Consider the following 13,318-nt stretch of genomic DNA (forward strand, 5'->3'; position numbering starts at 1 on the left):
ACACTCTTTACTTGCATAGCTGACACAAAATCTTCCAACAAAACTATGTACAACCATCATAGGTACGTCAAACTATGTTTTCACGGATCTGACAACAGAATTTGGAGTCAAAATACAAATACAAACTATAGTTTAAGTATGAGGTAAAACCGTCAAATGAGTATCATGGATTAAACAGCAACAAAAAGCCAGTTTTTCATCACCGACAGATTCGTGATTTTTTACCTCATACAGTCCCACAGGCGTTTGACCCCAGGTTTGTGGGGAATAGGGGAGGGAAAGTTCTGACCCCCAGAGGGGTATCACTGGTACTGCTCCTGGAAGTTCCCATTACCGCAGTGTGGGTTCCCGTCCTCGTCCTCCTGCATGGTCACGCCTCGATTCTTCTTCCAGCCCTTCTTGCGGCCAACGATGGTTTCCGAGGTGCCATAGCTCTTCTGGTTTACCAGGGAGGCGCTGCTGTTGAGCTCCGACTCCTCAGCCAGCTCGTCATCGTCCAGGATGCCGGCCTTGTCCTCACTGGTGTCCTCCGGGTCTGCCCAGTCCTGCTTCTCCCCCGAAGCGAAGATGGCGTAGAAGATCACTCCGGTGTAGTGCACCATTGATGCGATGATGAACACATGTTGCCACTCCAGACGAGTCTATCATACAATGGAAGAGCAAACATGACCTTATTATACAGACACATTACATGACGAGGGCTCTCATCCTGTGCAATAACAGTTTAGTAACATTATAATATTGTTTATTATAAGGTCTATTAATATAATCTATATCATATTTTATTTTCACAGAAGCATTAGGTGCTCTATTCATGCTCACAGGCTTTGAATTAACGTAATCCAACTACGCACATGATTAGTCTTAGAAAATAATAATTCTATGTCATAAATAATATGATTAGCGTCCTGGTTCATCCTATATAGGCTTACCTTGTTTTTAGTCAGGGCCCCGACAATCAGAGGACACACCATCCCAGACAGGGTTCCAACCCCGTTGGAGATTCCCATGAGGATGCTGGCGTAGCGAGGGGCGATGTCCAAATGGTTTACGTTGAAGCCTAAGGGAGTGGGGGAAGTTTAGTCCATGATTGATTTGGAATACTAACCACTGTTTCTACCCAGCATTGCCTTCGATAATAGTAATGTCTGCCGGCAATGGAATTGTAATTACAGCCATTCGTCGTAAGCCACATAGCCGTGCAGTCTACGACTGCACGATGAAACATTGAAATCTGTCTCTCTTTCGTTGCCCTGCCAACAGTTTATAAAATATTCAGGGTAGTAGAGTGGCGAGTTGAAAACCTTCGTCTTCTGACTCAAAGGAGAGCGAGAGTGTTGCAGGTTGCTCTCAGCTGCTGTTCATGAGGCAATCCTGAACAACAATGGAAGAGGAGAACCCTCTTCTTTGAGGGTTTAGGTTGGTTGAGGGGCAGTTCTATGGGTGTATGTGAAGTCCTCTGTGACATGCTTGCGTGTAAAAAGGGCTATACAAATAAATTTGATTTGATTTGATTTGAGGAGAGGCGAAAGCAAAAGATATACCCCAGAAATCAACATAACTAGACTGCATGACGACAAGACCACTTGATCATGACAAGTTAACCTTCATATCTGTGCCTCTTAGACCTGATTCACTCAAGTCCAGTACATGCCAATAACATGACACACTTGATCAGACTATCTGGGTTTTTTTTACCGGAAATGGCGAACCCACTGAAGCCCACAGCCAGGACCAGGAAGGAGATGGCCACGCCTCTCGTGTGGGAGAAGCCTACCACCAGCAGCAGAGTGGCCTCCATCCCAAACCCTGCAGGGGGCCAGAACACAGGCTCAAGACAAGGCTTTGTCACATGGCGCGAGGAGAGGCCTCGCACAGCCATAACACCACTATCTCCGCGGGTACCCAATGACTGAACAGTTGTCTACCTCCGCAGTTCATGATTTTTCGCACGTTGGTTGTGGACATGATTTTGTTGCTGCGGAGGAAGTCTGCCAGCTGGCCCCCGATTGGCACAATGATGGTCATGACCATGTGGGGCACCGCAGACAGTAGACCCACCTGCACAGAGGACAGGAAGACTATAGGTTAAGACAAGCATTAGCGATGAACCCGAATTAATTGAAGTTGCTGATAAAAAAGCCTAACTTGCTGATGGGGAAGCCAACCTTACTGACGATAAAAACCAACCTTGCTGATGGGGAAACCAAAGACCTCTTCGAAGTAGGCGGGCTGGCTGATGAGGAGCAGGTAGAAGGTCCAGCTGCGGCAGAAGTTAGCCACAATGATGGCGTAAACGGGCATAGAGGTGAAGAATCTGCGCCAGGGAGTCTTAAACTTCTGAGGTGGCAAAGGAAGGGGGGGGGGGGGGCAGAAGGAGGCTAATTTAACACAGACACAAAGGCCATCATACACTTGACATGTTTGACGTTTTTAACCAAGCATCTTTAAACTGTGTACCTGAACCTAGACAAAGTCTATTTGTGTTGTTGCACCAGCTTTTTTTTGAAGCTGTCTGTCAAGCGTGGTAGGAGAAGCTTACCTCAGTAGCACTCAGTAGCTTCACCCCCTCGCCGATGGTGGTCTCGATGTAAATCTTCTCCTCGTCACTGATGGTAGGATGCTCCGCAGGGCTTCCATATGCCAGCAGCAGCCAGAAGATATACCAGATGAACCCAAACACACCTGGAGGGCACCATGAAAAACCACCCAGATCACCATCAGTGCTGTCCCATGGGATGATATAAACATGTTCATGTTCTGTAGTAAATTCACTCATTAGTGCTCGTATGTAATTGGTGGAGGGGGGTGTGTGGGGGGGGGGAGTTCAGACAGTCTGACAGAATTTCATTAGACCACGTGAACTCTGGACTGAACAGATTAATCACCCAAGGATTAGTCATCCATGCTGAGAGATATTCATTTTGGTCGATTAATCATGAGATTACATCTAGGAGGAGCTGCAGCGATTGTATTGGTCCAGAGACGGAGTGAGTGGGCTCCATCTTGATTAGCTAACAGCTCAGATATTGGACCAAGCTGACTAATCACAGTTATTAGAGGGCTACAAGTTGTGGTGTCAAAACTGCTGGGTTTGGACTAACACTGTTTTAGCATGTCACTAAAGTGACACCTAGTGCATTATACAAAGCATTACTCAACAGCTGTGGATCCTTGTCACCTGTCTCTGAAGGCCGTTGTTATAAACTCCATCCAATTAAGGCACTACATTTATAAATCTTAGATTCAGTTCATCACCATTTAGTACCAGTTCTCAGACCTCTGTCTGAATAATCTCTATCTTGAGTCATTTCCATCTAGAGTGTCCAAACTTCGGCACACGTGTTTAACTGATGTCGTCCTGGACACGCTCAAGTAACGCTCAAAGAAAGACGGCGTCACACACGCTACTGACTCGAAGTCGCTACAGGCAGCCACTCATCTATGACTCATCGCTTTGGCTTCGCTTTGCTTCAGATAGAACGTTCTACAACTCCTGACACGCATCTTCTTCTTCTTCTGTTGCTGGTTGTGTCCTGGGCTCTGCCACAGTGGGAGGTCTAAACTTGGTCCACCAAGATATTGAGTTGTTCTTGATGTCCACCCTGTAACATGTTCTCACCATAGATATAGAAAACAGAAGGCCACCCTACGTATTGGACCAGCACCCCTGCCAGAGGCATGGCGATCACCGCCCCGGCATAGGAGCCTGCAACACAAACACTGGATCAGACACACACACGCAGCTATGGTATTGCTGCTAACACTGTAGGAAGCGATACCGTACGCCCCATCCTGTAACTAACCAGATCTCAGTCACTTCTATAGTTTTAGTACTGTATCCATGCGCAGGTGATGTTTAAATGATTGGCTGGGTGAGTTTACATAAGTGAGACGTTTATATATACATATACATACATATACAGACATAGTGTACATATACATAAGGAGGATTCAGTTCTCCTTTGAAACATTCCGAAAAATATTCAGTTTACTTTCCGTACAGGGGAGGAGATTCAACAACATTCTACCTGTGTCACGACGTGAACGAGACGGTACGTTATTGTACATTCTAATAACTCTGATAGGCTTCTAAACAATCTTGTTCTGAACAGAGAGGAGAGCATGGATGTGCTTTTGGACAGTGGGGAAAATGTCACTTCATTAGTTTGAATGGGAAAGAAGCTACTTCAGAGGGAGCAGGTGATCCTGGCTTCATTCACTGAGCCATGTCAAGAGGGTTTGCATGCTGGGGTTGTCATGGCATCAGTTTATTGTGGGGAACGTCTGTTGGGAGAACAACAGCCGACATCTGCTAAACAAAATAGGCCTCTTTCCTGTTCCCCCAACTCCCCCACTCAGAATGCTAAACATCTCTGCACAGAGAGAACAATTAAGTAGAAGTTCAATTACTCTATTTGAACTGACCGGTCTGTGTGTGTGAGGGGTGTGTGTGTGTCGTGTGGTGTCTGCATGTGTGTTGTGTCTCAGTGTGTATGTGACAGTGTGCGTATCTACTTATGTGAGAGTGTGTGTGTGTGTGGTTAAGATAAATAGTGGCGTGCTGACTAGTACACAATCTGCAAAACATTCAGATTATGTCAGTGCCACTTTCTTCTGCTTATTTTTTTGTCACCTATAAGTGTAGCTATTATCACATGGAGTTCAAATCCTCAACTGTAGTATAGAATACACTGTTTTTGGGGAATGGTGATTAGCCCTAAGGATTCTAATGACAAAGAACCCAACTCACATTCATTCACTGCTTCAACATTCTCCAGACAGACTGCTAATAAGTGGACAGTGATGTGTGACGTCAGGGCTCACCGCAGAAGGAGGTCGTGGCCAGGCGACTTCGCTCCATGGGGGGGGCCCATTTGGCCCACATCCCATGGCATGCTGGGTAGGTTACCCCCTGCAGAGGCAGACATTGGGAGACAACATCCTCTTAACCCTCGTGCTGCCTTCGGGTCACATGACCCAAAGGTTCATAACGAACCATCGTTGTGTTTACCCAATTTTACCCAATACAAAAACAAATAAAAATAATTTTCTTTTAACCATTCCAATGTGGGGGGTCTGAGACAGCCCGACAGTTAAAAGAAAATGCTTCACTTTGTTTTTGTATGAGGTAAATTTGTCGCAATACGACGGTGGGTCACAATGACTGATGGGTCAGAATGACCCGAAGATAACACAAGGGTTAACAAGTTCATCAACTACTACTTACACCTGAAATATGTCCAAATATGTGTCTGATGTGTATGGTTTTTTTAAATAACTTTTGTGGGGTCACAAAGGTCATCTGTGTTGCCTCCCCTGAGATTTGATATGGGAGACCCCTCACCTCCACGAGGCCCTGCAGGATACGGACAAACAGGACACAGCCATAGTGGGTCCTGGCTGCTGAGGGGATGAGCATGTTCAGCATGGACGTCAGGAAGATGGCCAAACCAAACACCCTGCGGAAACACTGCTGTCATTGTATTGTAGGATACGATTAAGGCCCGTGCATATGAGAGTGAGAGTGTGTATTTGCACACACGTGTGTGTTCACCTCAGTCCTCATTGATGTGTCATAAACACGCCCTAGTGATCCAGGTTTATGGGTTTGTGGCTTTGGCATCACATCCTTATTGCCTGTCTCCCTCCCATCTCTGCAGTCAGAGATCATAATCTGTTCCTCTGCCTGTCTCCCATCTCTGCAGTCAGAGATCATAATCTGTTCCTCTGCCTGTCTCCCATCTCTGCAGTCAGAGATCATAATCTGTTCCTCTGCCTGTCTCCCATCTCTGCAGTCAGAGATCATAATCTGTTCCTCTGCCTGTCTCCCATCTCTGCAGTCAGAGATCATAATCTGTTCCTCTGCCTGTCTCCCATCTCTGCAGTCAGAGATCATAATCTGTTCCTCTGCCTGTCTCCCATCTCTGCAGTCAGAGATCATAATCTGTTCCTCTGCCTGTCTCCCATCTCTGCAGTCAGAGATCATAATCTGTTCCTCTGCCTGTCTCCCATCTCTGCAGTCAGAGATCATAATCTGTTCCTCTGCCTGTCTCCCATCTCTGCAGTCAGAGATCATAATCTGTTCCTCTGCCTGTCTCCCTCCCATCTCTGCAGTCAGAGATCATAATCTGTTCCTCTGCCTGTCTCCCATCTCTGCAGTCAGAGATCATAATCTGTTCCTCTGCCTGTCTCCCATCTCTGCAGTCAGAGATCATAATCTGTTCCTCTGCCTGTCTCCCATCTCTGCCAGCACTTTGATCAGACAGGTGATGGCACAAAATGACCCCCGCTCCTCAAACCACCCCCCACCCCAGAGTGACAGGCCTGAAGCCTGGACCCACGACGCAGATCCAGAGATGCCATTCTGAACCATGCAATTCTGCTTCCTCGCCAGAGTCCCCCCCCCCCCCCCCCCCCCCACTCGCACCGTTTCCAAAACAGCGTCCTACGTGACACTTGTAATATTCCAGTGTCTGGTGTTTCAGCGAGGAATCAGACTCAGAATCTTTTATTATTAACTATGTCAGCTGCGTGTCCCTCTTTCCTGCAGAGCTTTCATTACAGCCGGGCCCGCTATCTGAACATCACCTCCGCTCACCGCGTTAACCCTTACCTCGCACACACACACAAACAGTCACACACACAGTCACACACACAGTCACACACACACACACAGTCACACACACAGTCACACACCAGTGTGTGTTTGTCCCCCGTCCCCCCCGCCCATTAACACCTCCAATTAATGTTTAGTCTCTACCCTGTCCTCCGTACAGACACCAGGGGTGTCCTGTCTCAGGAGACCCTACCCTGTCCTCCGTACAGACACCAGGGGTGTCCTGTCCCAGGGGACCCTACCCTGTCCTCTGTACAGACACCAGGGGTGTCCTGTCCCAGGAGACCCTACCCTGTCCTCCGTACAGACACCAGGGGTGTCCTGTCCCAGGGGACTCTACCCTGTCCTCCGTACAGACACCAGGGGTGTCCTGTCCCAGGAGACCCTACCCTGTCCTCCGTACAGACACCAGGGGTGTCCTGTCCCAGGGGACTCTACCCTGTCCTCCGTACAGACACCAGGGGTGTCCTGTCCCAGGAGACCCTACCCTGTCCTCCGTACAGACACCAGGGGTGTCCTGTCCCAGGAGACCCTACCCTGTCCTCCGTACAGACACCAGGGGTGTCCTGTCCCAGGAGACCCTACCCTGTCCTCCGTACAGACACCAGGGGTGTCCTGTCCCAGGGGACTCTACCCTGTCCTCCGTACAGACACCAGGGGTGTCCTGTCCCAGGGGACTCTACCCTGTCCTCCGTACAGACACCAGGGGTGTCCTGTCCCAGGGGACCCTACCCTGTCCTCCGTACAGACACCAGGGGTGTCCTGTCCCAGGGGACCCTACCCTGTCCTCCGTACAGACACCAGGGGTGTCCTGTCCCAGGAGACCCTACCCTGTCCTCCGTACAGACACCAGGGGTGTCCTGTCCCAGGGGACTCTACCCTGTCCTCCGTACAGACACCAGGGGTGTCCTGTCCCAGGGGACTCTACCCTGTCCTCCGTACAGACACCAGGGGTGTCCTGTCCCAGGGGACCCTACCCTGTCCTCCGTACAGACACCAGGGGTGTCCTGTCCCAGGAGACCCTACCCTGTCCTCCGTACAGACACCAGGGGTGTCCTGTCCCAGGGGACTCTACCCTGTCCTCCGTACAGACACCAGGGGTGTCCTGTCCCAGGAGACCCTACCCTGTCCTCCGTACAGACACCAGGGGTGTCCTGTCCCAGGGGACCCTACCCTGTCCTCCGTACAGACACCAGGGGTGTCCTGTCCCAGGGGACTCTACCCTGTCCTCCGTACAGACACCAGGGGTGTCCTGTCCCAGGGGACCCTACCCTGTCCTCCGTACAGACACCAGGGGTGTCCTGTCCCAGGGGACCCTACCCTGTCCTCCGTACAGACACCAGGGGTGTCCTGTCCCAGGAGACCCTACCCTGTCCTCCGTACAGACACCAGGGGTGTCCTGTCCCAGGAGACCCTACCCTGTCCTCCGTACAGACACCAGGGGTGTCCTGTCCCAGGGGACCCTACCCTGTCCTCCGTACAGACACCAGGGGTGTCCTGTCCCAGGGGACTCTACCCTGTCCTCCGTACAGACACCAGGGGTGTCCTGTCCCAGGGGACCCTACCCTGTCCTCCGTACAGACACCAGGGGTGTCCTGTCCCAGGGGACCCTACCCTGTCCTCCGTACAGACACCAGGGGTGTCCTGTCCCAGGAGACCCTACCCTGTCCTCCGTACAGACACCAGGGGTGTCCTGTCCCAGGAGACCCTACCCTGTCCTCCGTACAGACACCAGGGGTGTCCTGTCCCAGGGGACCCTACCCTGTCCTCCGTACAGACACCAGGGGTGTCCTGTCCCAGGGGACTCTACCCTGTCCTCCGTACAGACACCAGGGGTGTCCTGTCCCAGGGGACCCTACCCTGTCCTCCGTACAGACACCAGGGGTGTCCTGTCCCAGGGGACCCTACCCTGTCCTCCGTACAGACACCAGGGGTGTCCTGTCCCAGGGGACCCTACCCTGTCCTCCGTACAGACACCAGGGGTGTCCTGTCCCAGGGGACCCTACCCTGTCCTCCGTACAGACACCAGGGGTGTCCTGTCCCAGGAGACCCTACCCTGTCCTCCGTACAGACACCAGGGGTGTCCTGTCCCAGGAGACCCTACCCTGTCCTCCGTACAGACACCAGGGGTGTCCTGTCCCAGGGGTCCTCTGTGTCCTCACCTGTTGGCTGCCAGCTTGTTGGAGATGAAGCCTCCAGGGATCTGAGTGACGATGTAGCCCCAGAAGAAGGAGCCGTGGATCAGCCCCACCGTCTCTGGGTCCCAGTTAAACTGAGCTGGCTGGAGAACAGAGGGGCAGAGGGTTTAGTCTGGTCAAATGGTGCTGTGTGTTTGTGTGTGTTTCCAGCTATTATTTTACTGAGGACCATCGAAGGTTTTGGTGCTGAAGCTGACCACTTGAACTTTATATGAACAGCTGCGAATAATTGGCACTTTTTTGATGTAGCTTCTTTGTTCAAACAATCCATCGTTGATTGGGTTAATTAAGTGGACACATGGAATATTTTGTAATAATTGTTTGTTATTTGTTATATATACATAAGCTTTCATTGGTGATGAAAAAGTTGGTGATGGTAAAAATATTGTGATTGCATAATAATCAACACTGCCTATATGAATAATGTATGCATCATTTGACTAAGGAAATGGCAACTTTATTGATGCATAAAACATCCCTAAACTAGGGAACAGACACCCTCTAATTTACAGAATCCTGTAACCTGGGGAACAAATGCCCCCAATTTAAGACCAACTGTCCCCAATCAAGGGGACACATGACCCAGCCTAGAAGACAGCCACCCCCTCACTTAGGGAACAACTGTCCCCAAGTCCCTCCAGGCCTCCATTAACACAGCCCCTCAGTACCTGGAGAACAGGGGTCCCATTGATGTAGACAGTGTTGTTGTTGACCATCTCCACGATGGCCACGCCCAGGTTGCAGCGGATGCCGAAGGAGATGCAGAACCCGAGGCCGCTGAGCATGGCGATGATGTAGCGCTTGGGCAGGCCAAAGCAGCCGCAGTCCAGGAGGGGCGGGGCCCGGGGCGGGGCCACCACCGGACGCCCGTCCTCTGTCAGCTCCAGCTGGTCCTCCTCATCCACATTGGTGCCATCCATTTTCCTGCAGGGCACATTTTTGAATATATCCTACAATAAACATACTGTATAACAGGGAGTCAGGTGGCTGAGCGGTGAGGGAGTCGGGCTAGTAATCCGAAGGTTGCCAGTTCGATTCCCGGTCATGCCTACTGACATTGTGTGCTTGGGCAAGGCACTTCACCCTACTTACTTCGGGGGGGGAATGTCCCTGTACTTACTGTAAGTCGCTCTGGATAAGAGCGTCTGCTAAGTGACTAAACGTAAATGTATAAGGATTGAGATGATGAGATTGGAAGAATCATGTGCTTTTTGCTGTTTGTAAATTATTTGAGGAAAACCAGGCTATGGAATAACTGTACAGTCTTTCAGACAGCAGGTGAACCCAGAAGGTACTTCTGATAAGGTCAACACGCATCTGTGATTCCTCACCACACTTGTTCCATTAACCAGAGTTGCTCTTTGCTGGACCCCGGACTTACTGTTTCTGATGTGCACCTGAGTTCCTTTCCAGAATGAAATGAAAGGGAGGGGTGTGAAGGACCTTTCTATCCCCTGTTCTGAAAGGACATTCACTGTCGTGTGTGTGCGTGTGTGTGTGCGCGTGTGTGTGTGTGGGCGGGGGGGGGGGGGGGTATCACTTCATGGAGGCCAAACAGAGGAGACAAGGAAAGAACAAGCGCTCACTGGCCAAACTGCTCTCCCTCACCACACACACACATTTACACCTCCCCGCCCCTGCAGTCCGTCTCTTCCTGCTCCTGGTGCTACTCCCTGAGGTCTGAGATATACCTGGGGACGAGCTATGAAAGCAGTCGATCATTATCAGAAACAGGATATGGCGCCTGGGACTAACCCTTCTGACCACAAAGTGCTAATACGGCATACTGGGTCTCTTTTGTCCCTGAAAATCTATTTTTGTTCCACTGTCTGAAAAATAGAAATAGTGTGTTCTCTCTTAAAAACGTAACCTAAAAAACATTTGGACCCCTAATACAATTTTGCTATCCTTTTTAATGCTACTGTAGGACATTTTACTAAAACAGGACATCGGTCTTAAATGATGGTGATGAGAGAACAGACTTGACACCATTAGCATCTCTGCTGTGGTACAATAGATATCGTAAGTAAAAAGTGATTGTGATCCATCTCTGGACTAGACCACTGTCTGCTTTTTAGGGACCACTAAAGCACAAACAGCATGAATGTGAACCAAACTATCATGATGCCTCTCACACCCGTTTCTCAGTCTCTCACTCAAATGCTCTAATCAGGCGTTCACATACAAGGCAACGGATGGAGACCGGAGTCGTAGTAGCTGAGATGTTCTGAGTGATGTGACTGATAAGAACCATAAATCACATGTCTGCCATTTTGCTTTTGGGGTGTGTTCATTATTAAACAGGCACCTATAGGACCTATTTTGTCCTCAATGGCTCACAGAGTTCCTGCCTAAAGCTTGCCGTGACCAGCTAATAAACTAAGATCGATTGCTTAGAAGAATCAATAATAAATGGCCCTTGAATAATACAAATGTTTCCCAGAGCATTCTGGATTACATCGTGCCAGGTTTCATTGTCAAGAGGAAATTAAGCCCCAGTCAATACAATCTGCCAATACTATAAGTGAGCAAATGAATGAATATATAACTTATATAAGTACTTTTTATATTCTAGTGTTATGGTTTATTTATTATTTATAATAATTGTATAATTGTTTTATGGATTTTAGTTGTAAGATGTTTTGTCTTAGTGATCCTATAGTCTACTGTAAAGGGAGTCAGGTGGCTGAGCGGTGAAGGAATCGGGCTAGTAATCCAAAGGTTGCCAGTTCGATTCTCGGTCATTCCAACTGACGTTGTGTCCTTGGGCAAGGCACTTCACCCTACTTGCCTCGGGGGAATGTCCCTGTACTTACTGTAAGTCGCTCTGGATAAGAGCGTCTGCTAAATGTAAATAAAAAATGTAAATGTGGTTCATGTGAAATTCGTTATTTTTCTACAAATGCCTGTAAAATAATCTTCATATTTTACAGTAGGTATAGCTGAACACATTGGCTCCAAACATACTCATTTTCATTTCGCAGGAAATTGCCTACTTGCATGTTTTATCCCCCTGAAAGACAAGCATCTACCTCATATGCTGAAGGTATCATACTTCCTTCTCCTTGTAAAATATGTACCTCTATTTTAAAAAAGAAATTCCATGATTACATTACTTGCGTTGCCTGGCGAGCAAACAAATCAAATATTCATGTATCTCCAGGATCTGTGAACATGTTGAGCTGAACCTGCAACTGGCTTCGAGTTTTGCGCGGTTCCTCTCAAAGCTTGTGCTGACGCCATGGTCATATTGTTTTCTTACCATGCACAATCAGGATGGTAAAATATGTACATATTTCAACAGACTTATTCAGGGCTAGGAAATGTATGACAATAAAATGTTATAAAACAGCGTCTTTGTTCCAGCAGTAGTCTTAACCCATAACTGTGCCATTCTTGTCAATCATATTACCATTTCCTTTCCTCCTAATTCCCCTCAGTCCGGTCCACCCAGTCCTGCTCGTAGTCCTCCCAACTCACCTCTGTAGGTGTCCCAAAGAGTCTCCCACGGTGTTCTTCACCTCCTCTTTCCCCGGATTCAACACCCTCTCCTTCAGACCGGCAAACCCCCCGAACGGCATCTTCCCTCTCTTCTCTCCGTTCCCCTCCTCCTCCTCTCTGACTTCCTCAGAATGTGTCTCTGTGCCTCTCTGCTCTGGTTTGTTCCGCTAAACGTGGTGGCTCATCGTCCTACGGATCCAAGCTTCCATTAGATCCCTCCTAATATGAGAGACGGGTCCTCCTGTGGCTGGTGCCAGGGGTCCTGAGATGTGAGACAGGTCCTCCTGTGGCTGGTGCCAGGGGTCCTGAGATGTGAGACAGGTCCTCCTGTGGCTGGTGCCTGGGGTCCTGAGATGTGAGACAGGTCCTCCTGTGGCTGGTGCCAGGGGTCCTGAGATGTGAGACAGGTCCTCCTGTGGCTGGTGCCAGGGGTCCTGAAATGTGAGACAGGTCCTCCTGTGGCTGGTGCCAGGGGTCCTGAAATGTGAGACAGGTCCTCCTGTGGCTGGTGCCAGGGGTCCTGAAATGTGAGACAGGTCCTCCTGTGGCTGGTGCCAGGGGTCCTGAGATGTGAGACAGGTCCTCCTGTGGCTGGTGCCAGGGGTCCTGAGATGTGAGACAGGCAGATCCTCTGCGCTCCCCTCTGAGGAGCAGAACTACCAGCAGATCTGACAGGGAGATAAGCGAAGGGCGGGAAGCAAGGGAGGAGGGGTAAGATGGGCGAGGTGGTGTGTCAGATGTGCTCCCCCTGGTCCAAGGGAGCGGGTAGAGTCATTTCTTGGATGTTCAAATGAAAAGAGAAATGCACAAGAGTGTGAAAGCGAGAGAAGAGCCAGGGATAGAGATCGTGTAAAGTGAATCCTTCAGCAGCTGGGCATTTTCAAGCTTGGACAGCTGCAGTAGAACAGAGCGGATCTCTCTGATCTCCTCTTCATCTGATGGCTCCACTGTTCTGGGTGAGGAGAGAATGGGATACCTGGCCTCCAGTGCCCGCCCCTGC

The 13,318-nt window shown here is 49.6% G+C and overlaps 1 protein-coding gene across 1 annotated transcript; it reads right to left on the reverse strand.

Annotated features, from left to right (window-relative positions):
* Window positions 1-302: 302 nt before the first annotated feature.
* Window positions 303-12,398, reverse strand: slc17a8 (solute carrier family 17 member 8). Its single transcript, XM_067234948.1, has 12 exons — window positions 12,298-12,398; window positions 9,486-9,741; window positions 8,782-8,900; window positions 5,348-5,462; window positions 4,828-4,915; window positions 3,623-3,709; window positions 2,543-2,685; window positions 2,191-2,340; window positions 1,929-2,061; window positions 1,699-1,809; window positions 933-1,060; window positions 303-641 (listed from the first exon to the last, which is right to left on the reverse strand). The coding sequence occupies exons 1-12, from the start codon at window positions 12,396-12,398 to the stop codon at window positions 303-305; spliced, it is 1,770 nt and encodes a 589-aa protein (XP_067091049.1).
* Window positions 12,399-13,318: the final 920 nt, after the last annotated feature.

Source organism: Osmerus mordax, chromosome 4, assembly GCF_038355195.1.
Source record: "Osmerus mordax isolate fOsmMor3 chromosome 4, fOsmMor3.pri, whole genome shotgun sequence".
NCBI classification, from domain to species: Eukaryota; Metazoa; Chordata; class Actinopteri; order Osmeriformes; family Osmeridae; genus Osmerus; species Osmerus mordax.